The 24309-nt window shown below is 42.0% G+C and overlaps 2 protein-coding genes across 19 annotated transcripts in view; one reads left to right on the top strand and one right to left on the bottom strand.

Annotated features, from left to right (window-relative positions):
* Mbtd1 (mbt domain containing 1) overlaps positions 1 to 20942 on the bottom strand; it is a 61268-nt gene extending 40326 nt beyond the window's left edge. For 2 of the 17 annotated variants that reach the window (XM_021175715.2, XM_021175705.2), the window contains exons 1-3: positions 18549 to 18831; positions 17871 to 17931; positions 13972 to 14021 (exon numbers count right to left, since the gene is read on the bottom strand). In XM_021175715.2, coding sequence (XP_021031374.1) covers positions 13972 to 13991 — 20 coding nt within the window. In that variant the 5' untranslated portion in view covers positions 13992 to 14021; positions 17871 to 17931; positions 18549 to 18831. The other 15 variants (XM_029483027.1, XM_021175709.2, XM_021175712.2 and 12 more) reach the window with 12 other exon arrangements.
* Utp18 (UTP18 small subunit processome component) overlaps positions 18863 to 24309 on the top strand; it is a 28107-nt gene continuing 22660 nt past the window's right edge. The window contains exons 1-4 of one of the 2 annotated variants that reach the window (XM_029483032.1): positions 18863 to 18922; positions 19299 to 19633; positions 21141 to 21256; positions 22992 to 23090. In XM_029483032.1, coding sequence (XP_029338892.1) covers positions 19307 to 19633; positions 21141 to 21256; positions 22992 to 23090 — 542 coding nt within the window. In that variant the 5' untranslated portion in view covers positions 18863 to 18922; positions 19299 to 19306. Of the gene's footprint in view, positions 18923 to 19202; positions 19634 to 21140; positions 21257 to 22991; positions 23091 to 24309 lie in introns of those variants that run through there. The other variant, XM_029483031.1, reaches the window with a different exon arrangement.

The following is a 24309-nucleotide window of genomic DNA, read 5'->3' as shown; positions in this document are numbered from 1 at the left end:
AGTGTCTGAGGGACAGCTACAGTGTACTTAAATATAATAAATAAATAAATAAATCTTAAGTTGGGCATGGTAGCTCATGCTTTAATCCCAGCACTGGGAGTAGGGTAGAGTAGAGTGGTGAGGTGTGGGGTGTGTATGAAGATACAGATGAATCTCTGTGAAAGTTTAAGGTCAGCTTCATTTACATAGTAAATTCTAGGATAGGCAGGGTTACATGATAGAAAACTGTCTAACATCAAAAGGAAAAGCAAAGCTATAGGACTAGGGAGCTGTAATACGTTGCTACACTGACCTCACGGCTTATGTCTAGCTTGAGTGGACTAGAGATGATGTACAGGAGGATTTGTAATTGGATCATAAGAGGTCTTTCAGGCTAAGTTAGGTAGGATCCCCTCCCCAACCCCCATAGGGCCAAGAGAAGACAGTGTATAAATGATTTACCACAGTATTTGGTCTACAATATTAACTAACAAGAGCCAGACCAGACTCTGATTCTATAATAAAAATTATCTTGCGATCTCCATGTGTGCCATGGCATGTGTACATGAACACATACACACTCATACACAAGAGTAACACAACAATATTAAAATGAAGAGTCCACCTAGCCTTTAAGCCCAGCACGAGCAGATCTGTGAGTTCAAGGACAGCTGGAGTTTCAGGGCAACTAGGGCTACATAGAAAGATCCTGTCTCAAACAAACAAAGACAAAACAAAATAATCCTCCCAAACAAAAATCAACCCCCCATAAAAAAAAATACTAAGTCTCCAAAACAAAATAATTACTTCCCCAAAACAAAGTCTTCCAAAGTTTTCAAATATGCTTACCTACTATACAGCTAGTTCATTTAGCAAGTAATAGATTACTTCAAAATATCCTAACTATACTTTCAGAAAGTATCATCTTGCTTGACATTTCAGAAGATTAGTATTAGAGATGGCATACTACAGGCTGTCAGTATTTTTTAAAAAGAGTTAATGCCAGGCATGGTTTAGTTTGCAAGCAACTTGGAATGGGTTTACTTCATTTTACACTTCAGGTAACAGCCCATCACTGAGAGAAGTGAGGGTAGGAACTTAAGGTGAAAACTGAAGCAGAGGCATGGAGGAACACTTACCCCTCACTGGCTTATTCTATTAATTTTCTTACAGAGCTCATATACACCTGCCTATGGATGATTCCACCCCGCCCCCCAGTGGGCTGGGCCCTCCTATATCAATAATGAATAAAAAAAAAAGTTCCACAGACATGCCCACAGGCCAGTCTAACCAGGGTAATTCTTCAATTGAGGGTCCTTCTAAAAAGGGGACTCTAGCTTTGTGAAGTTGACAATAAAAGTTAAGCAGGACACACTTGTAATCCCAACACTGCAGGTTGAGACAGGAGGATCACATGTTCAAGGTTAGTACCTTCTGCATAAAGTAACATGAATATTTAGGAAAATTTATGCTTTCAAGTTCTTTAGAGCCTTTAATATGCTTATGGGCATTATTAAAGAGGAATATATAGTATACAGTAATATCTTTTAATTTACCCTGAAGGGCTGATGCTCTAGAGGAATGTTCTCTGACCTTTTCCATGGTCCTACTACACACAGAAAAGATAAATCTTTATAACATAGAAGGGTATGTCCCTGGACACACACACAGGCTAAGAAATCTGGCTATGCCAACATACTGTATACTCATATAGTATTTGACTTACTTATTACAACAAAACCAAAATCTTATTACTTTTAGTTATTAACTATATTGTGTGAGGGTAGGTGCCCATGGAGGCCAGATAGATGTCAGATTTCCTATAGCTGGAATTACAGGTGGTTGTGACCTGAACTTGGGTCTTTTTTAGGCATAGCAGTGTTCTTAATTGTTCAGCCACCTCTTTAGCCCAATACCATCATAATTTATGACACTTTTGGGGAAGCTGTATTCTTTGGAAGAGCTGTTCTCTAAAGTACCTTTTTTTCCATTAAAATAGTCTACTGGTAACAAACAAACATGGCAGACAGTGGTGGTGCAAGTCTTTCCTGCCAGCTCTTGGGAGTCAGTCCAGAAGAGAGCATGAGCTCCTGTAACTGGAGCTTCAGACGTTGCGGGCTAGGAATTGAATCTGGGTCCTCTCCTCTGGAAGAGCAGCCTGGATTCTTTTTTTTTTTTTTTTTTTTTTTNTCAAGACAGGGTTTCTCTGTGTAGCCCTTGCTGTCCTGGAACTCACTCTGTAGACCAGGATGGCCTCAAACTCAGAAATCCACCTGCCTCTGCCTTCCAAATGCTGGGATTAAAGACATGCACCACCACTGCCCGGCCAGCCTGTACTCTTAACCACTAAATCATCTCTCCACCCACAGAATTCCTATTTAAAAAACAAAAAAACTACAGACCTATCCTGATTATATCTATTTTCTATGGTCTGAAAATCTCCCATGACAAGAAAGTAAAGCGGTTGCAGTCCACCAGTATCTCCACAGAAAGCTGAAATTATTGTAAATTTTATCAGGTAACAGTGATCTCCAAATTCATGCAGTTGTACTTTCAGATTTATCATATATTACTGCATAATCAAATATCAGACATGCAATTACCAACCACCAGGTCAGAAGAGGTTGCTGAACGCCCTGAAATTGGAACTACAGGCAGTTATAAGCCATCAAGTAGGCGCTAGCATCTAACTGGGTTGGGTCCTCTACAAGAACCGCTTAACCCCAGTGTGGACACCATGTTCAATCCAGGGTCAGTAACATAGCTCAGTGTGTTAAGGCATTTGCCTCCAAGGCTGACCATCTGAAATAGATTCTTAGGACTGACCAGATCAACTCCACAAGATTATCCTTAGATTTCCACACATATGAGGCATGCGTACCATCCCCTCTTCCCTAAAGAATTCAAGACAGAAGATCCAAAATCCAATTAATAGACACATTCAAATAAGAAAACAGATGGACAAAATTGCTTAAGACCATAACAATTCTCTTCCCAGGACAAAACACCATTTCTCTACTCTAAAAGTCCTAAGTCCTGCCTATCTATACCACAAGAGAAGATCAGTACTCAACTAGAAACTGAAATGCAAAAACACTCCTTACAATACCAGCAAAAGTAATGAAATAGTTGAAGATAAATGTGGTAAAAGAGACAGGAACCTTAAAAATGAGAAAATAACGGGGAAAACAAGTCCTAAATGGAGAGGAGGATCATGTTCATGAACTATATATAATTAACGCCATTAAAAAGCCAATTCTTTCTCTTTGGGATTTTTGAGGTAAGGTCATTCTTGTTAGCCTGAGAACTCATGACAGTCCTCCTGCCTTAGCTTCCTGAGTGCTGGCAATCCTGGCTAAGCTGCCATATCTTGCACTAAAATGTCAGTTCTTTCAAAACTGATTTACAGATTTAACAAAATGTAATCACAGTCTTACCAGGGTGACAGCCTAACAATATTACAATGCTACAGTAATGTACAAAGTGAGATTTGGCCTTGAACAGGCTGAGAGATCAATGCATAAAGTAGAATGACCTAGAAATACCCATGTAGCCAATAAAAATCAGATACTTTTATCCATATTCCAAGTCAATCCAAAATGGTCATATTCCAAATTAATTCAAATGGCCATAGACTTAAAGGGGAAGACCTTAAACTGTAAACTTCAAAGAGAAAAATAGCACTTCTGGTTAAGGTTTAAGGTGCATACTAAAAATATCCATAAAAGAAAAAATATAATAAAACTGGATTTGATAATTTTTTTTTTCTGAGACAGGGTTTCTCTGTGTATCCCTGGCTGTCCTGGAACTCACTCTGTAGACCAGGTTGGCCTCGAACTCAGAAATTCACCTGCCTCTGCCTCCCAAGTGCTGGGATTAAAGGCGTGCACCACCACGCCTGGCTTGATAAAAAAAAAAATCTTAATTTCTTCTCCTGAAGGTACTGCAGGGGCTTGCAAAAAGGCTCACGGAGATAAAGGCACTAGATGCCAAGCCTGATAACCTGAATTAATTCCTGGAATCCACATATTACAGGTAGCAGACCAATTCCTGAAATCGGTTCTCTGACCTCCAAGGGTCATGCTTATACAACATTTAAAAAGGTAATCAAGAGAGAAAGATAAAAAGAAGACTGGGAAGAAATACTGGAAAATCGCATACTCAGATAATGATAACAATAACAACAAAGTATCAAAACTCAGAAAGGGCTGAGGCAGTTGGTGGAGTGCTTAGAACATGCAAAAGCCCTAGGTTTGATCCCAGAAACTTGTTATACTGATGTCAGGAAGATAAGAATTCAAGGTCATTTTGGACTACAACCCCATTTGAGGCTATCCTGGACTAAATGAGACCCTATAACAAAAACAAAATACCCTCCACCCCCAAATTCCCTCAATGATTGCGTGGTGTGGGGATATAAATTTATAATCCCAAAGTACTTGAGAGGCCAAGACAGAACACTCCAAATCTGAAGCCAGCAAAGAATACAAAAGGACTGATACAGCTAAGAGGTAGAGTGCATGCCCAGCAAGCCCTAGGCCTTAGCACTGAAAAACCAAACAAAACCAGACCAGTTTGGTGCCACTCCCAGTACTTACATTGGAGGTATCAGGAATTCAAAGTTACCCTCTGGTAAGTAATGAGTTTCAGATCAGCCTAGGTTATATAAGTGATCTTAACTCAACAAAGAAAAAAGGGGGGGAAAAAAAAAGAAAGAAAAAAATACTCCACAAAATAAAATAAGCATGCTCCCCAAACAATGAAAAACCAAAATTACGTCAGAGAACACAACAATCCAATTTAAAAAGTGATGCAAAATATCTGAAAAGACATTTCAAATATACTCAGATGGCAAATAAGGACATGGAAACAGCTTAATATTTTTAGCTATTACAAAATGTAAATAAATGGAGGGGGAGGGTATGGGGGGCTTTTGGGATAGCATTGGAAATATAAATGAAGAAAATACCTAATTAAAAAAAATGTAAATAAAAACCACGAGATTGACTGGTCGGATAGTGTAAGCCTGTAATCCCAGCATTTATCTCTTTAAATCCAACACTTAAAATACAGACAAAGAACAGTGCTTAAAGGTAATCTGGACTATACAGCAAGATTTTGTGTCAAGGTGCCAGAGATGGTCTCAGTGGTTAAGAGCACTGGCTACTCTTGAATATGGATCTGGGTTCAATTCTTAGCTCCCACGTTGGTGGTTCATAGCCATCTGTTAACTCTAGTTCTAGAGAATTCAATGCTGTTTCTTGATCTCTGTAGGCACCAAACATGCATACGCACAGGTAAAAACATACATAAAATGAACGAGATCTAATTTAGGCAGGTGTGGTGGCATATACTTTTAATTCCTGCAGAGGTAGGCAGATCCCTGAGTTCCAGTTCAGTGTTGCCTATAGAGTGAATTCCAAGACAACCATGATTACAAGACAGAAAAACCCTGTCTTGAAAAACCAAAAACTCCCTGGGTCTGACTGATCCTTGAAAAGCATAAACTGGGTGTTGCGTCACATGTCTGTAATCTCAGCATTTGGGAGGAAAAATAGGGCATCAGAAGTTCATCATTATCCTTAAGGATGAATCATAGACCCTGTCTCAACCACAAGCAACTTCACTTCTGAGCTTCTTTAGAGAGAAACCACACACACACACACACACACACACACACACACACACTCTTCAGGAAATCATGAATCCACACTTTTACTTCCAATTCTACTCTACTCCCAAAGAGCCTTTTCATTCTCACTTCAGTCTGTATTTTTCTTCCCAAGTTAATGTTGTTCCTAGACAAAAACCAACTTACCTATTTAAAACTAATTTGTTTTCTGATATGTGGTATACACATATGTTCATTTGTGTGTACACATGTGAACATGCATCTATCAGTGGTCAAATTCAGGTGTCTTCCTCAATCTGTTTCTACCTTATTTGTTGAGATGTGATTCACTGAATCTGGAGCTCACTGGTCCAGTGGCTATTCGGAGAGCTCCAGGAATCTGCATGTCTTTGCCTTCCCCAGGGCTGGGGTTACAGGTGTCACTGCCATGTTTGGCTTTTTACCTACATGTGGTGATCCAAACTCTGGCCCTCACGTTTGCAATGCAAATACTTTACCAAAAGGGGCATCTCTCCAGTCCCTCTCCTATCTTAAACACAAAGGTTCTTAAATGATAAATCACACAGCATATACCACTTTCTCTGTAGAAGTATCTAGTTTTCAGTATTTTGTATGCTATTATAAACTTAGGTGTGTATGTGTTTTATATTATGGTAAATCTCCAGTGTATAAAACAGTTTCAGAAGATAGAGGCTTAGGTAGAAGGCCATTTGACATGCAATTTTGTTACATACAAAGTACTTTCCAAAGAAATTTTACCAGCTGTGTTTCTGGCCCAGCAGTATTAGACCTACCTAGGGGAATATTCTCCCATTTTTGACTTTTTGTTAAAAAGACCGATATACTAGTCAGTATAGCCCTTCTTTTCACTTCTTTGGAAAGAAATATCACCCTTCCAGGAAGGCTGGAAGAACTGCACAACAAATGCCCATGCACTCACACTTAGGCCCAAGTAACATTCTGCCCCATTTATTTGTCTTCTCTCTAAATACATGGTTTACTTACACCATATGTACCAACCCTAACAATTAAAACCATCTCTCATATCTACACCACAGTTATCAGCTTCAGGAATTTTTTTTTTTTTAAAGATTTATTTATTTATCATATGTAAGTACACTGTAGCTGTCTTCAGACACTCCAGAAGAGGGAGTCAGATCTCATTACGGATGGTTGTGAGCCACCATGTGGTTGCTGGGATTTGAACTCTGGACCTTTGGAAGAGCAGTTGGGTGCTCTTACCCACTGAGCCATCTCATCAGCCCAGGAATTTTTTAAAAAGGATTTATTTTATGTATGTAAATATACTGTCACTCTTTTCAGACACACCAAAAAGAACATCATATCCCATTACAGGTGGTTGTGTGCCACGGTGTTGTTGCTGGGAACTGAACTCAGGACCTCTGGAAGAGCAGTCAGTCCTCTTCACTGAGCCTCTCTCCAGAACAGCTTCAGGAAGTTTGATAGTAATATATTTTTCTGCTAGGCAGGTGAAGTCTGCCTGTAATCTTTTTTTTTTTTTGGTTTTTCGAGACAGGGTTTTTCTGTGTAGCCCTGGCTGTCCTGGAACTCACTCACTCTGTAGACCAGGTTGGCCTCGAACTCAGAAATCCGCCTGCCTCTGCCTCCCAAGTGCTGGGATTAAAGGCATGCGCCACCACGCCCGGCCTCTGCCTGTAATCTTAGCATGAGAGAAGCCAAGGCAGGAGGATTCTGAGTTTGAAGCCAGCATAGGCTGCATCACAAGCTCCACACTTAGGCCTGAGTTACATAAAGTCAAATAACAAAATAATTCAAATAACAAAAGCAAACAACTATCTCCACCCCTTCCGTCCCCTGAAACAAACCAAACAATTAAGGCTATTAATTTCTAATCTACCATCCATATTCTAACATAATTGGAAATTTATTTTTGAGAATGCAACTTTTTTCCTTTCTTAACAGGGGTTTCTTTCCAATTTAGGAGTTTAGCTCATATTTCATTAATTAATGTCACACACTGCCATAGCAGTAAGTGATGTTCTGTTTACAGAATATTGCATCTAGAGGCACAGGATGCCTACTTGACCCTCACTGGTGACATTAGTTCTGATTGCCTGGGAATGGTCTAGTCTAGTTTTCTCATCCTTTCTCCAGGACACTTAATATGCAGGTAAGCTTCTTTATAGTAATCTCACATCTAATTTAGCACGTGATAACTTTTGGCAAATAAAACTTTATGTTAGCAGCAAAGTTCATTTTTCAATTCTAGTACGTCACTAGCCAGAAATAAATCCTATCGTTCTTATCTTTTTTCATTATCAGTCTGAATTAACTTTTGCTCCCCCCTTCACCATCCTTATTCATTTTGGGGTTCACAATCTTCAATTTGGCTGCGAAGGAATTCTTGAATTAGTTCCCACATTTATTTGACATGTTACTATAATCTCTGGGTAATTTCTTACTTTCTAGCATATTAATACAGCCCAGGCTCATTTTACACTGACACTGCACCTTGGCCCTGAAATTAATTCCTTTAGGGAGATCTAATAGCCTTTAGTGGTCAGCCCAGTATCTCAGCATATGATAGCTTTACACTATCCATCCCCTCCTCATTTTTTTCTTTTTGGAACAGGTTCTACGTAGCTTTGCTAACTCATGTAGACCCAGGCTGGCCTTGAACTCATGAAGATCTGCCTGCCTACCAAGACGTGGGATGTATCATCACGCCAGAACTTTTGGTCCACAACATTTTTCCCATAGTTGTTTCTAGTTAGTGTGGATCTGTTTGCATATTTTGTTTTTGTTTATGAAACTTTTTAGCATGCAATTAAAAAAATATGGTTAACTCCAGCACTCAGGAGGCGGAGGCAGAAGCAGGTAGATTCCTGTAAGTTCAAGGCCAACCTGGTCTACACAGTAAGTTCTAGACCAGTAGAAATTGCATAGTTGAGACCCTCTTTTGGTGGGTGGTATGAAGTTTTTATTTATTTTTTTAATGCTGGAGATCAAATTTAGGCCCTTGGGCATTCTGAGCACACGTTCTAGCAGTGTGCACTAAGCACCAGGATTTCCATTTACCTTTGAGTCAACATTAGACAAATTGTTTGTACAGTTTGTCTTTAACTCTGAGTCAATTAGTATTTATTCTCATGAGTACTGAGAAGGATCCAATATCTGTTTAAATGGCTACCTAGTTGCTGTACTACCTTTTTCTCTCTTCTGATTTGAAATACTACTTTAAGTACTGTTTCTATCATGTCCTTCTGTATATTTCTGAACTTTATTCCGTAGTCATTTGTCACTAATGACATGGATATATTATGGAAATTCCAACATAGGTAATTGTATTTACACAAACCTTGACCAGCTAACCTACTGTGTACCTCAGCTGTATCATAGACCATTGGGGTGCTACAGCAGTTTCCCTGTACCCAAGAATATGGGTTTCTGTCTTATCTTCTACTGTCGTCATTGTGTTTTTCCATTCCTGAGACCAAGCTTTCTAGAGTTTGGTCTTACTGCCTTCAATTCAGGAGATTCTTCAGTACCTTTGTTCTTGTTCTTCAAGCTTATAATTGCAGAACAGGACGTTCCTGACTGGAGAGTTTAATACCTACTGCTCATTTTTCACTTTCGTATTCCTTAATCACTTCTAATTTTGTTTTCACATCCACAATTCTTTTTTTTTTTTTTTTTTTTAAAAACAAAACAAAATTTGAGATAGGGTCTTAGTATGTCACCTTGGCTGGCCTCTAACTCCTACAGATCTGTTTGCACCTCAAGTGTTGGGATTAAAGGTGTACACCACCATACTGGGCCCAGATCCATCATTCCTACTGAGAATATGGCAGAGGATTCTAAATGCTTAGTGGTCATGAAAGGCAGAAAAACACATCAAGTCAAGTACCATAGACGATTGTATAGTTCAAAGCTGGAGCAAACCTGAGAACTGAGGCTGCTGCTGTATAACAAGGCAATGTGCTTCACACAGTTGGTGCATACAACTGTGTTTCATTTGTTTTTCATGTGGCTAGGTTCTGTCCTTATACATTTTAGAGGCTTTCTAGGGTATTCTGATGTCTGGTAAGTCTAGATCTACCTTTGAGATTTTCAATGTTTTGATATTTTTTTTCTTCCTTCCTCCCCTGTCCAAGTGAAATTTTAAATATTATGTCAAGACTTATGCCAAAATATTAGTGTTATTTTAATTGAGAATTCATTACATTTATTAACTAAGGGCTGAGGATATAATTCAGCTTAAAATGTGCAAATCCTAGGTTCTATTCCCAAAACCTCACAAACTGAGCATGTCCACAAAAGCCAGTAACATCAGCTTTCCAGGTGTCAGGGGGCTCAGAAGTTCAAGGCCATTTCTGGTACCCTATCCAGTTTGAGGACAACAACTTGAGTTACACAGGACTCTGTCTCAAAAGCAACAATATTTTATTAACTTAGGAAGGACAGCTTGATGTTGAGATGTCTTAACTGTGTAATGTTTTATAGCCTGCCTCACATAGACTTTATTACATTTTTCCCCTTTCTTTAGAGATAGGGTCCCATTATTTAGATTAGGTTAAACTCAAACTCAAGAGATCTGTTTGTCTCTGCCTTCTGAATGCTGAGTGTCAAGTGCCACCACACTCAGGAACAATTCTAAAATGATGTTTTATTATTTTAAATTATGTATAGCATGTGTGTAGGTATGCGCACGAGTGCGGGTGCCGGTGGAAGGTAAGGAGTCTCATCCCCTGGGAACTGAACTTATAGGCAACAGTGAGCCATCTGTGGGTGTTGAGAACTGAAATTGGGTCCTTTGCTCTAGCAGTGTGTGCTAAGTCATCTCTCTATCCTCAACAATCATTAAAACAAGTTTGGGAGGTAGTGGGCACGCAAATGCCACAATACACACGCACAGCTCGTGCCCTCCTCTGGTAGGATTCTATCAGTTTTTATAAATATCTTACAAATACAGGTTGAGTATCCTCTATCTTTCTCTCTTTTTCATTCTTTGGTTTGTTTTGTTTTTCAAGACAGGGTTTCTCGGTGCAGCCCTGGCAGTCCTGGAATTTGCTCTGTAGACCAGGTTGGCCTTGAACTCAGAGATTCACCTTCTTCTGCCTCCTAAATGCTGGGATTAAAGGCAAAGGAGTGAATTGCTTAATTAAATGAGAAGGTTTCAATTCCTTAAAGGCAATGTATCATATAGTATAGGATATAGTATATCCTTATATAAAATGCTTGCGAGTATAAAATTTTCAGATATAAAAATCAGTTTTCTTGGGGAGATCCAAATCTAAGCACACAAAAATTATGTTTCATATAAATAATAAGTATTATTATATTTTTAAAAAAATCATTTGTCTTTTGAGATACAGTTTCACTCTGAGCCCACCATGGCCAATCGCAATTTTGTGGCAGTCTTCTTGTCTCAGAGTTCCTAAGGTGGAACTACAGGTATGACTCATCAAGCCTGGCTTCTATTATTATTATAAAATAGGGTCTAAGTTGTCTGAGCAGGTCTTAAACTTATTTTGTAGGTCAGACAGGCATTGGGATTATTTGAACTGCTACAGTTTCTAGAACAGCTGGGATTTCAGACCTGTTCTACTATCCCTGCTTTTTTGTAGTATTTGCTTCAGACATGTAGTTCAGTCTGGCCTTGCACTTGTGGCAATCTTCTTAGCATTTGGGTGTGAACACCTAGGTTAATTTTTTTTTCTTCCATTTTTAAAGACAAAGTCTCATTAGGTTGTTAAGGTTGGCCCTGAACTTGTGATCTCCTGCCTTGGCCTCTGAAGTGTTGGTTAGAGCCCTGTATCACCATGCACCTGGCTTTACATAGAAATAATTTTAACTGCACCAGTCTTCCTTTTTTTTTTTTTTTTTTTTGGTTTTTAGAGACAGGGTTTCTCTGTATAGTCCTGCCTGTCCTGGAACTCACTCTGTAGACCAGGCTGGCCTCGAACTCAGAAATCCGACTGCCTTTGCTGTCTATGCAGAGATTAAATGTCTTCCACCATGTCTCGTCCCCCTTTTTGAAAATTTATCAGCATGAGTGTATTGCTTGAATGTGTGTCTATGCACTACTTGCATGTCTGGTATCTAGAGTCCAGAAGAGGGTGTTGGATGCCCAGGAATTGGGAGGACAGATGACTTGTGAGGTGCTGGGAATCAAACCCAGATCCTGAAAAGAGCGTCAGTGTGATCGTAACTGGTAAGTCATCTTTCTAGCTCTTGCACCTATGCTTTCACTGTGGATCATCACTTCAGGTCAGTCAGGTCACATTTTCTACCTGTGTGGTATCTATCATATGGTGCTCAAGATGTTTGGAGTTTTTGAACACTTCAAATTTTAGGTTTTTGGATCAGAGAAGGTCAACTTGTACTAAGAATTTAGACCTTAGAGCTGGCAGTGTATATACACCTACCTGTAAGCCCAGCATTCCAGAGACTGAAACTACAAGGTCATTTTAGGTTACACAGAGATACTATCTCAAGGAAAACATTGGAAACTATGAACATTTCTGCACTCAATGTCTTTCACTCAGCATAGCATATCTGAGATCCATCTATTACTACATATACAAATGGTCTCTTTTTATATTAAGTACTGTCCACTTTATCTACATTTTACAGTTTATCTGCTCTTCATCTAGACTTGACTATGAATAACTGTCATTAAATTTTTTGTACAAGGTTTTCTGTGAACATACATGGTATGTCTCTTTATGGGGATTTCTTCTAAGACTTCCTGTAGAATAGTAGAAACCAAGGATAGTTGTAAACCCTAAGAAGATAATGTGTACTCCTATATATAAATATCTATGAACTAAGTTTAACGTATATACTAGATCATTATCCCTACTAAAATATTATAGCAGTATAATAAAAGTTATGTGAAAGTACATTTACAAATATCTTATTGTGTTCACTCTTCTAGTGAACAGGGGGAACAATACAGATTTAGGTTGCTATATAGATAAGGTGTCACAACACCTTAACAGTCAATCAAAATGGATAAGAATAGATGGGACATGGAGAGTGCAAACTATGGATAAACTGGACAAAATCAAAGTCAGGACCCAGATATAACTATCTGAGAGAGACCCTGGATATTTCTTCAGTTCTTTTTTTTTTTTTTCTTTTTTTTCTTTTTAGATAGGGTTTCTTTGTGTAGCCCTGGCTGTCTTGGAACTTGTTCTGTAGACCAGGCTGGCTTCAAATTCAAGATATGTGCCTGCCTCTGTCTTCTGAATACTGGGAATAAAGGTGAAACCATTACTATGTGGCTATTTTTCTTTTTTTTTTTTTGGTTTTTCGAGACAGGGTTTCTCTGTATAGCCTTGGCTGTCCTGGAACTCACTTTGTAGACCAGGCTGGCCTCGAACTCAGAAATCCACCTGCCTCTGCCTCCCGAGTGCTGGGATTAAAGGCGTGCGCCACCAAGCCCGGCTTGGCTATTTTTCTTGAATCATGAACTTATGTGAGATCACAAAGTTCAGATGAGAAATCAAGAGATGGCTGGATTCAGGGTCTAGAAAACTACTTAGTTCCTGCTGGTTTCTGTCTCATCTCACCATCAGGATCAAATACAGTTTGATGAGTAACTGGGTCCAAATTTCTATACTTTTAGGTTCAATTTCTGGTTCTGTCAGTTTTACAATTTGGATGCCACAATTACTTAGGTCTCACTTTCCTTCTCTTTTAAGAAAATATAACTCACTTCAAAGGCAGGCTAAGATAAGGTATCTTACAAGTAATTAGGAAACAAACAGTGGCCTAAAGGGTCTTAAAAATTATTATTGTTGTTTAATTTTGTATGTGTGTGTTGGGGATTGAACCCAGAATCTTGCAAATGTTAGGCAAGCAGTATCATTGAGCTATATCGATCGCTACATCTCTGGTGTATCCATCTTGTCACAAAGCCTGATGGCCTGAGTTCAATCCCTGGGATCTGGATGTTGGGAAGGCTGCAAACTTGTCTTCTGACCTTCACCCATTCTGTGGCATGCATGAGCCCACACATGTACAAGCACAAAATAAATACAGATGGAATAAAAAGCCATGTAATTACTGAATAGAGCTAACCAGTACTGTTAGATATACGTATACAAGGGGTATTTCTATCATCTGTAACATAATTGGATATTAAAGAAGCAAAGTAATAGATATTAGCCTATAAGCTTCAATGCCAAACAACAGAAACATAAAAGTCTACTAGACTTGGTATGCCTGCTCTATGACTAGGCTACAAAGTAGGGTCAAATAATTGGGGCTACAATGCTTTAAATAAACTATCATATACAAGTAGTTTTATAATGGGGTAGCACTTATACAGTGAAAAGGACATCTGGGAAGACATTGACAGTGCTACTCACTTTTTAATTGCAGTGATCATCACATCTCTGAGTGGAGGCTTACAGAAACCCTATGAAAAGAGTAAGACTTGATTCTCACCTCATATTTCAGATGAAGAGATCAAAGCTCTGACAGTAGGCAACTTTCCTTAAGAATAAAATGAATGAATAAATGAATTCAGAGCCAGAGCTAGAGCCCAACCAGTTTGCCCACTTTGTTCAGATCTTGTTTTTACTACACTAAATTCTAAATTAACATTCAAGTCAGAGTAAAAAGCAGAAAGGAGTTCAAAATCAAACAGTGTTTCCCTAACTGATTTGGTAAGAAAAACTTTCTGGACACACATGAAACACCCTCTTGGCAGGGCTTGGTACACACACCTAAAACTCCAGCAATGTTGAAGTGGAAGCACATACAAGTTCAAAGCCAGACTGGGCTATGAAATGAGAACTTTGTCTTAAAAAACCAAACTAGATTGGGAAGATGGTAGAGTACTTGCTGCCTAAGTACTAGGACCCATGTTCAGATTCTCCTGCACCACATAAAAGATAGGAACAACAGTAGGCGTCTGCAATCCCACAGCTGCTGAAAGGCAGACAGGTAGAACCCTGGGGTCTTTAGTTAGAGAGGCTGTCTCACAAAGTAAGTAGAAAATGATACATAAGAGGAAAACACCCAATGCCAACTTTTGGCTTCTACATTCATACATTCCTGTGTGTGAGACACACTGAGACACACACACACACGAGAGAGAGAGAGAGAGAGAGAGAGAGAGAGAGAGAGAGAGAGAGAGAAAGAAGAGACGAGACAGAGACACATAAGAGACAACGAGACATGGAAACCAAACTAGACCAATCAGTTATCAGACCTTACTGTAGGCCTACTGAATAACCACCTCCAGGAAAAGCGTATTTTAAACTACAATCTTTAAGAGATGAACCTAGTGATTACATTGTACCAAAACCTACATGCTCAATTTGGAAGAGATACGACTGTTTAAATTGACATCAAATAAAAACAGTATAATAAAATATTGTATGCGTCCTTCCATTAGCTACATTTTAAGTGCTCAACAGCCACTGTGGCTGGTGACTTCCATACAGATAACAGACATTTCCAGTACAGCTGAAAGTTCTATTAGACAACTGATTCTACACCAATTCTTCAATTGTGAGGAGAAAAATCAAAGCTATTTGATGTCATCCAACAAGGCCACGGAGCTTGACAGTGGCAGAAGTGCAGCTCAAGCCTCTTCTAACAGTGTCCCCAACTACCATTGCAGCCCTTTCTTCCATTCAGAGACTATTCAAGTGGATTTATAGCCTTTTCACCCTTCATTACGCTTTCTAGCAAAGACAGACGAGAAACTATATTCTTACAGGGGGAAGGAGGGTTCTTAAAAAAGAAACAGTAAGCTCGCCGGGCGTGGTGGCCCACGCCTTTAATTTCAGAACTCAGGAGGCAGAGGCAGGAGGATTTCTGAGTTAGAGGCCAGCCTGGTCTATAAAGTGAGTTCCAGGACAGCCAGGGCTATACAGAGAAACTGTTTCTCAGGGGGGCGGGAGGGGGAGAGAAACAAACAAACAAACAAACAAACAGAAACAGTAAGCTCTTGTCTGGGGATGCAGTGTCAGTTAATAAGAATACTTAGCACCCACAAGCCCCTGACTCAAGCCCCATCACTGTATAAGTTGAATATGGTGGTACATGCCTATGAACCACAATGAGGTACAGGACCATGTATAGCTAACCATATAGCATTTTTAAGATAAAAGTTATCTGGAACCTTTAAAGATTAGGACCTATTAGAATATAAATCCATGCGTGGAACTACTTAAAATCTTTTGGCTTTATCCATTTATTGGTCATGTATTTGAAACCCAAAGACCAAAGACAACTCATCTTTGAAGTTTATGTGGAAGGTTAAATCTCCTGTGCCCAAGCAAAGCTGCATCTTCTGACGCTTGGGCGGTGGGCTTAGAGGCATGCACCACTATGTCTAGCCTAGACAGACATGTAAAGAGTTGTAAAGATAGAAAGCTTGGAAGTAATGAATAAGCAAGTCACAACAGCTGACTTCTCCACGTTTAACGCGTGGTTATTCAGATCACCTGAGCAGCCCTGGCTTTCAGTCACTTAGTACTTCAATGACTATGACATTAACATGCTGTTTTTACTCATAAACTGCAATTCTGTCTGAGTCTGAATGCTATATTTTAACACAATTTAAAATAATTTGCTTTGTTTTTATTTACAAAAGTAACTAAGGGATGAGGGAAACACCCGAATATCTTGGAAGACAGATAATGAGATCCATGTATAGCTAACCATAAAAAAACAGAGTAATGACCTCTTTAAAAATAAAACCAGTTGTTCCTGTCTAGTATGTTTAGCATGCAAATGCTTTTAAAGTCAAATTTTATCATGACAGTTCATGCTTAAAGTTAGCAGGAAAAAACTTTGGAAGGCGATACTGACTGAAACTTTGGTGTGTAAGTAGCTCTGTAAGTTTTTACAGCTAGGATTCAAATCCATGCTAAAACACTAGTGAACAGCCCTGAAAGAAAATGGATGCTTTAGTTCACAGAAAGTTACAAAAATGGTTAGAAACCCTGGCTCACCAGAAGACATTAAGAACAGTCACTTATTTGCCACAGTGTCTGCTCTAATCTGCAAGGCATTTGCAATACTTCAATATGGGTTTCCATATAAATAGAAGCTATTTGTTATTCAGAGGAGGTGGTGCAAAAAACCAGCTATTTTCTTTCTAAACACTCCTTGGTGTTGAGGTAAACAGTCTGAAACACACAAGAGCAAACCACCAGCCTCTACCACAGACTGGGGAACAGGAAGAGGATTGCTTTACTTTACCAGCATCAGGAGCAACTACTGGGAGTTAAGCACAGCAGTGGGTGCCAATATATATTTGCAAGTTAACTACTAAGTGCTAAGTTCTGGTGCATATTAATGTAAGGGGGATAAAAGATTAAACATTAAATTGTAACAAACATCTCAAGTCTAAGATTTCTTTTGCTTACACATACACACACACACACACACGCACACGCACACACACAGAGGTGGGGGGGGGGGGAAAGACAGGNGGGTTCCAGCAAGTTCTTAGTAGGGTCTGCTGCCAATCTTGATGACCTGGGTTTGATTCCTGGTTCGCACATGGCTTAAGTTAAGATGATTACCTTCACTTGTTCTCTGATTCCCCCTCCCCACAACCCACAGCAGCATCCTATCCTATAAATAAATAAACGTTACAAGAAGCATTTGTGAGAAAGGGCCTTCCTTTTGGAGGGGGCATGGGTTTGCAGAGACCATGAGTCAAAATGATGAGAAGGAATAGTTTTGATCATGTATCTTCCAAGTATTGTATTTATTAGTTTCAATACTATTCCTCCCCCAGGCCCAATTTTAGGCGTTCTTAGGAAAAGGGCAAATAATGTACATTGACAGTACCAAAGATATGGTGTTAAAAATGTCCTAATCTCAAAGAGGAATACTTGTGAAACAGTCATGAAACCCCCACATAGCAGTTCCCTGACTTCCCAGGGAATAGTTTCAACCATCTTTAGTCATGGAAGCAGCATGCTTGATACTGACCCAGCAAAGTTTTCAGTTGGCCATCATCTCTTTACTCTCCCCCTCCCCCCTCCCTCCACTTCCCTGATGTTCTTTCCTGGCATACAAAATATAGGCCAATGAGCAGTGGGTGGGTGAGGAGGATGTGAGAACAAATTTGAGAAGTAAAAAAGGGAGCAACTTAACCAGGACACGACATGAATGAGACTGAAGGGTCTAATAAGGGCAGGCAAGTGAGTATCAGAGACTGAAAGAAACCGAAGGTGCTTTCCTAGGCTGCAGTGCGTGGTATATGGATGTAGGGTTAAGTAGAGGTCAGACTACCTACCACTCGTCAGAAGCTGGACAGGGGCGGCTGCTTTGGGTGACTTCTAGTGTCTCTTCCGACTCTGAAATGTCAGGATTTCTTTTTCACAAAGGAGAACGTACGGATGGTGGAAGCCCACTGACTTGGAACCCTCAAGTAGCAGCCTTGGTGGCTGACTCCCCGATACCACTCCTACGGCTCCCTCCCACACGTGCCCACCCCGCCCCCTTTCAGTAGCAGCACCTCCACGTGCAAAATGCCTCCCGGCGCTGGCTCTACAATGGTGGGCTCCGTCCCCTGCCAAGCTCCGAAACTCTGTATGCTCCTGCCCCCACACCCCAGAGAAACCACTCTCCCACCCTTGGCAGCTAAAAAAGGCAAAGTCTCCTATCTAATCTTTCCTTTCAAGCAGAACGGGGTTGGGAGGGAGCAGAGGAAAAACTTTCTTCTTATGTTTTTTTCTTTTTCTCCCTAAGAGTAGAGAGAACCCTAAGTCAGGGGTTGAGGGGGGAGGGGAACCCCTGAACGTTTAACGGCCAGTAGGGGGAGGGGAGCTCCGGAGACGGAGGGGGCGTGGGAAGAAGAAGCAGGCCCGCGAGCGGGGTCCCCGAGCTGCGGCGTTCCGGGGGCCGGGCAGCCACAGGCGTGCCCCCCCCTCTCAACCTGGCACACAAAGCGGCCGCTGCGCTCGGCTCTCACCAGATCCTTTGTGTTTTCCATCAGGGCCTCATGGGTAGGGGCCGTCCGTGCTCCCGGAGCCCGCGGCGCCCCCTCCCCCCCGCGAGCAGGGGTCGGGTGCCTCTCCCCGGGACTGCGGCGACTACAGGGGGGGACCCCCGGCTGGGCCAGGGCAGGCGGCAGCAGTGGCAGCCCCCGGATTTCCCCCCTTTTAACTCGGGTGGCCCCAGGATATCAACAACATTAGCATAGCCCTCCCTCCCCAGCGCGCCTGCGCCGTGACCCGCGCCCCGATTGGCCCACTTCCCCCACGTACCCTCCTCTCTCCCCTCCAGCGTGGGACCCTCGGCAGGCGCCGTACTCTAAGGACCGTACCAAGACCACAAGTCGATGAGGTAATAGAGGGCGCGCGGCACGGCGCGGGGCTCAGAATCAGCAGGGCGAGAAGTTCCTTTCAGCCACTTCCATTTGGACTCCGGCCTCGCCGAGTCCCTTCCAATATGTTGCCTCCGAGAAGTTGTGTTGGGAAAAATTTCCACTCCAGTCACGCCGCTTCCCCCTCCACCCGGAAGATCGGCCTTCCCTGAGGAACTCCCACATGGGGCGGGGCCGCCGGAGGAATGGGAGTGACGTAGCGCGCGAGTACCGGTCACGTGGCTTGCGGCGGCGCAGGCTCCTTCCGGCTCCCCGGGGCCGCACGGAGGAGACAAGCGAGCCGCCCCGGCACATGCGCAGTGGTGCTCCACGTGAACGTCGGCGTTTTCCCCTCAGCCCTGAGGATGCCGCCCGAACGCAAGAGCCGGACGAGACGAGAGCGGAGAGCCGGCGCAACGCCGGGGAGGAAAGCCAGACCCGGGAGCCGCAGCACGTCCGCAAAGGCCGCCCGTTCATTCCAACGGACACAGCTGGCCGAGCCGAGGGCGGCCCCTAGCGCGGGATCCGGGGCGGCGGCGGCGGCAGAGGAGGAGGAGAGCCGGCTCCGGCAGCGGAACCGCCTGACGCTAGAGGAAGACAAGCCGGCCGTCGAGCGCTGCCTGGAGCAGCTCGTCTTCGGCGACGTCGAGGACGACGAGGACGTGCTGCTGCAGCGGCTGCGGAGCTCGCGGGTGAGGAAGGCCTGCCTGCCGGCCTGCCGAGCGGGCACACGCTCTGGCGGGGCGCGCGGCGGGAGGCGAGGCCCCGGGGGCGGAGCCTGGGGGGTGGGGGTGGGGGACCTGTGGCGGCGAGCGCTCAGGTGGGAGGGACCGGCGACCGCGGGCGCCGAGGGGCGCCGTCGCGCTCTTTCGCCTCGGGTTCTGGGCTGCTGGCTGGCGAGGGCGGGGACGCTGCCTTTCTCCGCCCCAAAGGGGCTGCGGCGCTTCGCATCCAGCAGGCGCTCAACTGCCAGCTTGTTTTGCCGAAGGATGTCTGCAAAGTAGAGTCGCTCATCTTCGGGCTCTTACACCCTCTGCTGGAACCACAGGGGTGACCGTTTGATCACCTGTCGCGACTCCGCGTAGTGGATGGAACCAATACGTGGGCAGAAGGCGTAAAGCTGCATTTTAATAACATCACGGGGTGATACCCACGCCCAGCTTTTGAGAACGATCAGTGTGTATTCGTCTCTAACCTTTCTTTGGTTGCTAGCTCTTGTAACAATTGCAAATCCTTCCTCTTTGCGCTATTACTTTTGTTCTATACCTGGCCCCTGGACTAAGGGTAGAGATACTATAGAGACACAGCAGTGGAGGAATCCCACAAGAACCCCTCTTGGAACTTGTGTTAGTAGTGATAGAAAAGCGAGATAAAAGAGACGAGACTAGTAAAGTTAAAGTATGTTGGTGGAGAAGAAAATTAAAACATTTGAGAAAGGGATTTAAATGTATGTGAAGACTTGTCTTTTAGATAGGGTAAGCGGACTGACTCAATGGGAGTGTCAGCATTTGCTTAGTTAACCCTTTGTGAGGGTGCTTTGATGGAGAGCTGCAGCAGCCTTCTTTGGGAGGTGGAGAACACTTATGTTAAGAGCTGTGGGACAGTTCTGTATCCAAAGGACTCACTTGATGGGCTTTGAAAGATCTTAAATCAGCAGTGCGGGTGGATACTGCAGTTGGCTCCTTGGTTGGGAGAAAGCTCAGATCATTTAAAGGTTGTGTTTTTTTGTTTTTGTTTTTTTTGAGTGCTACGTTTAGGTTTCGACTGTGGTATAAAGTTTGAAGAAGGTGGAGGTGGAGCACATAGAACAAGAGATACTCCTCATGAGGCTATGAAACACCCAGACTATATTGTGTGGGATTCTAGCAGGCCCTGGGCTCTGTATCTGTTGGGCTTTGATGCTTGCTCTTTACCTGCCGGCGGCTTACCTTTTACCCTTGTCTACTTCGGTCTTTAGCTTTCGGAGCACTCTTCGGGGGCTCTTCTATCCTGCCTCGCCTGTCCTCATGGTGGTTCTGATCTTCTTTCCTGCGTGCTCCTTCAGCATGTGCTGTGGTTGTGTTCCATCACATTATTTCATCAGCACACCAGGAAAGCAAAAGCATTCTATAGGCTATTGTAGTATAAGGAGTGTGTGTGCGTGTGTGCTAGCACCCCGTTGGAGAATCACAGTGGTTTGATGATGGTGTGTCTCTGTAGGGTCAGCTACATGGAAGCTCAGATGATTCGGAAGTGGAAAATGAAGCAAAAGACATTTTTTCTCAGAAGAAGAAGAAGCCAGTTTGGGTGGATGAAGATGATGAAGATGAGGAACTGTAAGTTAGTCATTTTGTTCAGAATCCCTCTGGATACTTTAAAAGTTAACTTGTAGGTTTTTACAAATCACTCCCTGGGAAAGTATGACTATATGAAGAACCAAAACATTTGGCAGCACAGGAAAAAGGTTCATAATTCGTATCTGAGAGAAAGGTACTCACTGTTTCATTGCACAGCTCATTCCCTGCCTGTGCAGGATGGACTGCTTAGATAATCATTTCAGTTACATCTTAGCTTCCTTCCTCACTGGATGGTTCCTGACCACCAAGGGCAACTTTGGAATCTACCTCTTTGCAAAATGAGTGTCAGAACAGTGGCTGTCACAGAAGTCCGTTGGACCAAATGATGCATAGAGCATTTCTAGCCTGGTGCCTGGACTGAGTAAAGGCTTCAGGTAAAGCTAGCATGCTGTATTTGCTTTCTCTATGTAAAGTTATGTTGGAAGCAAAGGGAGTTGTTCCTTGTATGAACCAAGTACAAATTTACTGATCAAATGAATTTTTCTATTTTTCTGCTTTAAGACTACGGAAAAACATTTTTATGAATAAGCTTTTTTGTTTTCCAAATTTCTTAAACGTGTAGTATTTGATCAGAGACTAAGAACTTACGTTTCCCAGGAGAAGTGTGATTTCAGTCTTATGCTCAGTGAGGGTTCTTTTGTGTGTGTGTGTGTGTGTGTGTGTGTGTGGGGGGGGGGGGGGGTGCTTGTAGACTTTGTTAGTTTGACAATAGGAAAACAACCCTTCTTAAATTGTGTTGAGGAAAATTGATGGTGTATTATATATGTTCTTTATTATCTTTGTTTATTAGAGAGCTTAGTGTTCAGCTTTCTTACATACTAAGAGTTTCGATAGGAATTTCAAACTTTGATTTGCTATAGCTGAACCCAGGCTGTTCATGCTAAGGATAAAGTTGCTGTTGAGCTTTAGTCCCTCTTGAAGCCATGTTTACAGCTTGTTCACTGCCTGCTAACTGCATGTTTTCTTTATCTTTTTATTTTTCAAGACACGGTTTCTCTGTGTAGCCCTGGCTGTCCTGGAACTCACTGTGTAGAGCAGGCTGCCCTCATACTCAGAGACCGGCGTACTTTTGTCTCCTAGGTGCTGGGGTTAAAGGCATGGCCACCATGCTTTTTTCAGCCAGATTCTTTCACCTTTCTTATGAACAGAGATTTTCAAGTTTTAGATAGTCAGATCTTGGTTTATTGTTTTTTTTTTTTTTGGTTTTTTTTTTTTTTTTTTTGTTTTTTTTTTTTTTTTGGTTTTTTTCGAGACAGGGTTTCTCTGTGTAGCCCTGGCTGTCCTGGAACTCACTCTGTAGACCAGGCTGGCCTCGAACTCATAAATCCACCTGCCTCTGCCTCCCAAGTGCTGGGATTAAAGGCGTGCGCCACCACGCCGGGCAGTTTATTGTTTTTATTCTTGTTGTTTTAACTGTAAAATGCCATTTATTAGAAAGACTGTCACTTGCTAATAAAATACAGGCAGTATTTGATACTTTGCTTTTTGTGTATTTGACTTGCCCAGGATATTTTGGAGAGAGACTTGAATAGTGTCTAGGTAATTCAGGATGCATTTTCTCAGATATTTCCAGAATGCGTGAGAGTCCAGACGAATGGGAAAGGTATATATGAAACACTCCACATCTTACACTATTTAACTTTAGCGTTTTAGTTTTTTCAGAATACTAAAGGTAGCTCTTCACAATTTAGAATGTTTGTTCTTTACTTCACAGAGTTGACATGTCGAACAATCGGTTTCGGAAAGATATAATGAAAAATGCCAGTGAAAGTAAACTTTCAAAAGATAAACTTCAAAAGAGACTTAAAGAAGAGTAAGTATCCTCTCTCCTGTGGTTTACCAAGAGGTACAGCAACAGCCCTTTTTTTTTGCTTTGCTTTGTAATGGCTTTTTGGATAGTCATATATTCCATGAAATGTAGGCATTGCTTGCCTGGTGTCTTCATGTAAGTATTTTGGGCAGGAATTACAACAAATACAGGTATTTTGAAGGAAAAATAAAACCACAAAGCTTGAAATGCTATCACATATATAGTCAGTGATACTATGTATTATTATACTATACGTGACCATTCATTTGTTGTAGTAAGTTCACACTACTAAAACCCTTTCCCCCAGAGACAGGATCTTACTGTGTAGCCCAGTCTAACCTCGAACTTGTAGTTTCTCCTGCCGTAGCCTACTGAGTACTGGAGTTATTGGTAAGCAGCACTATGCTTGCATTTCACCAGGATATGAAAAATTAAAAAAAAAATGGAAGTACCCATTATATATGGGCTCAACCTAAAAAATAAAACTTTTGCCCTGTTGGCTTTATTTATTTATTTGTGTTTCCATAGTCTGTGAGAGTAAGATGTGGGTAATGTGACACTTTATACCTGAATTCCTCTGTGGGAATCAGTAACCATACGATCAAGGAGGTTTTCTTTCATTTTCAGTATCATGTCTAAGAAACTAATAGCTGACCAATTAATACTAAGTTCTGTTGACTCTCATAATCCACCAACATACTTACCTTCATTGCTTTTTCTTTAACATAATGATTTCATTATTTGTTTTTGTTTGTTTTAAAAAATGTTCACTCCTTACTGTGTATGAGAGGTCAATAGACAACTTCCTGGAGTCAGAAAGTTTTCTCTTTCCACCACCATATGGGTTCCAGGGATTGAATTTAGGTCACTAGGCTTGGTGACAAGTACTGTTATTACCTGCTGGTAGCCCAAGGGAGTCTTAACCACTCCTCCCAGTCTCTCATTGCCTGGGCTGGCCTCAGCCTCACTATAGAGCTGAAGATGACCTTGACCTTTGATCATCCTGCCTGCTTTTTCCAAGAGTTGGGATTACAAATGTATGGCATCACACCTGTTTTTATGTGGTGCTGGGGATTGAGCTCAAGCCCTGTGCATATGGATTTTAATAATAAATTTTTTTTTTTCGAGACAGGGTTTCTCTGTATAGCTCTGGCTGTCCTGGAGCTCACTTTGTAGACCAGGCTGGCCTCGAACTCAGAAATCCGCCTGCCTCTGCCTCCCG

This window comes from Mus caroli, chromosome 11 (assembly GCF_900094665.2).
Source record: "Mus caroli chromosome 11, CAROLI_EIJ_v1.1, whole genome shotgun sequence".
NCBI classification, from domain to species: Eukaryota; Metazoa; Chordata; class Mammalia; order Rodentia; family Muridae; genus Mus; species Mus caroli.
Note: the sequence above shows the minus strand (reverse complement) of the source record. Positions and strands in the feature narration are given on the sequence as shown.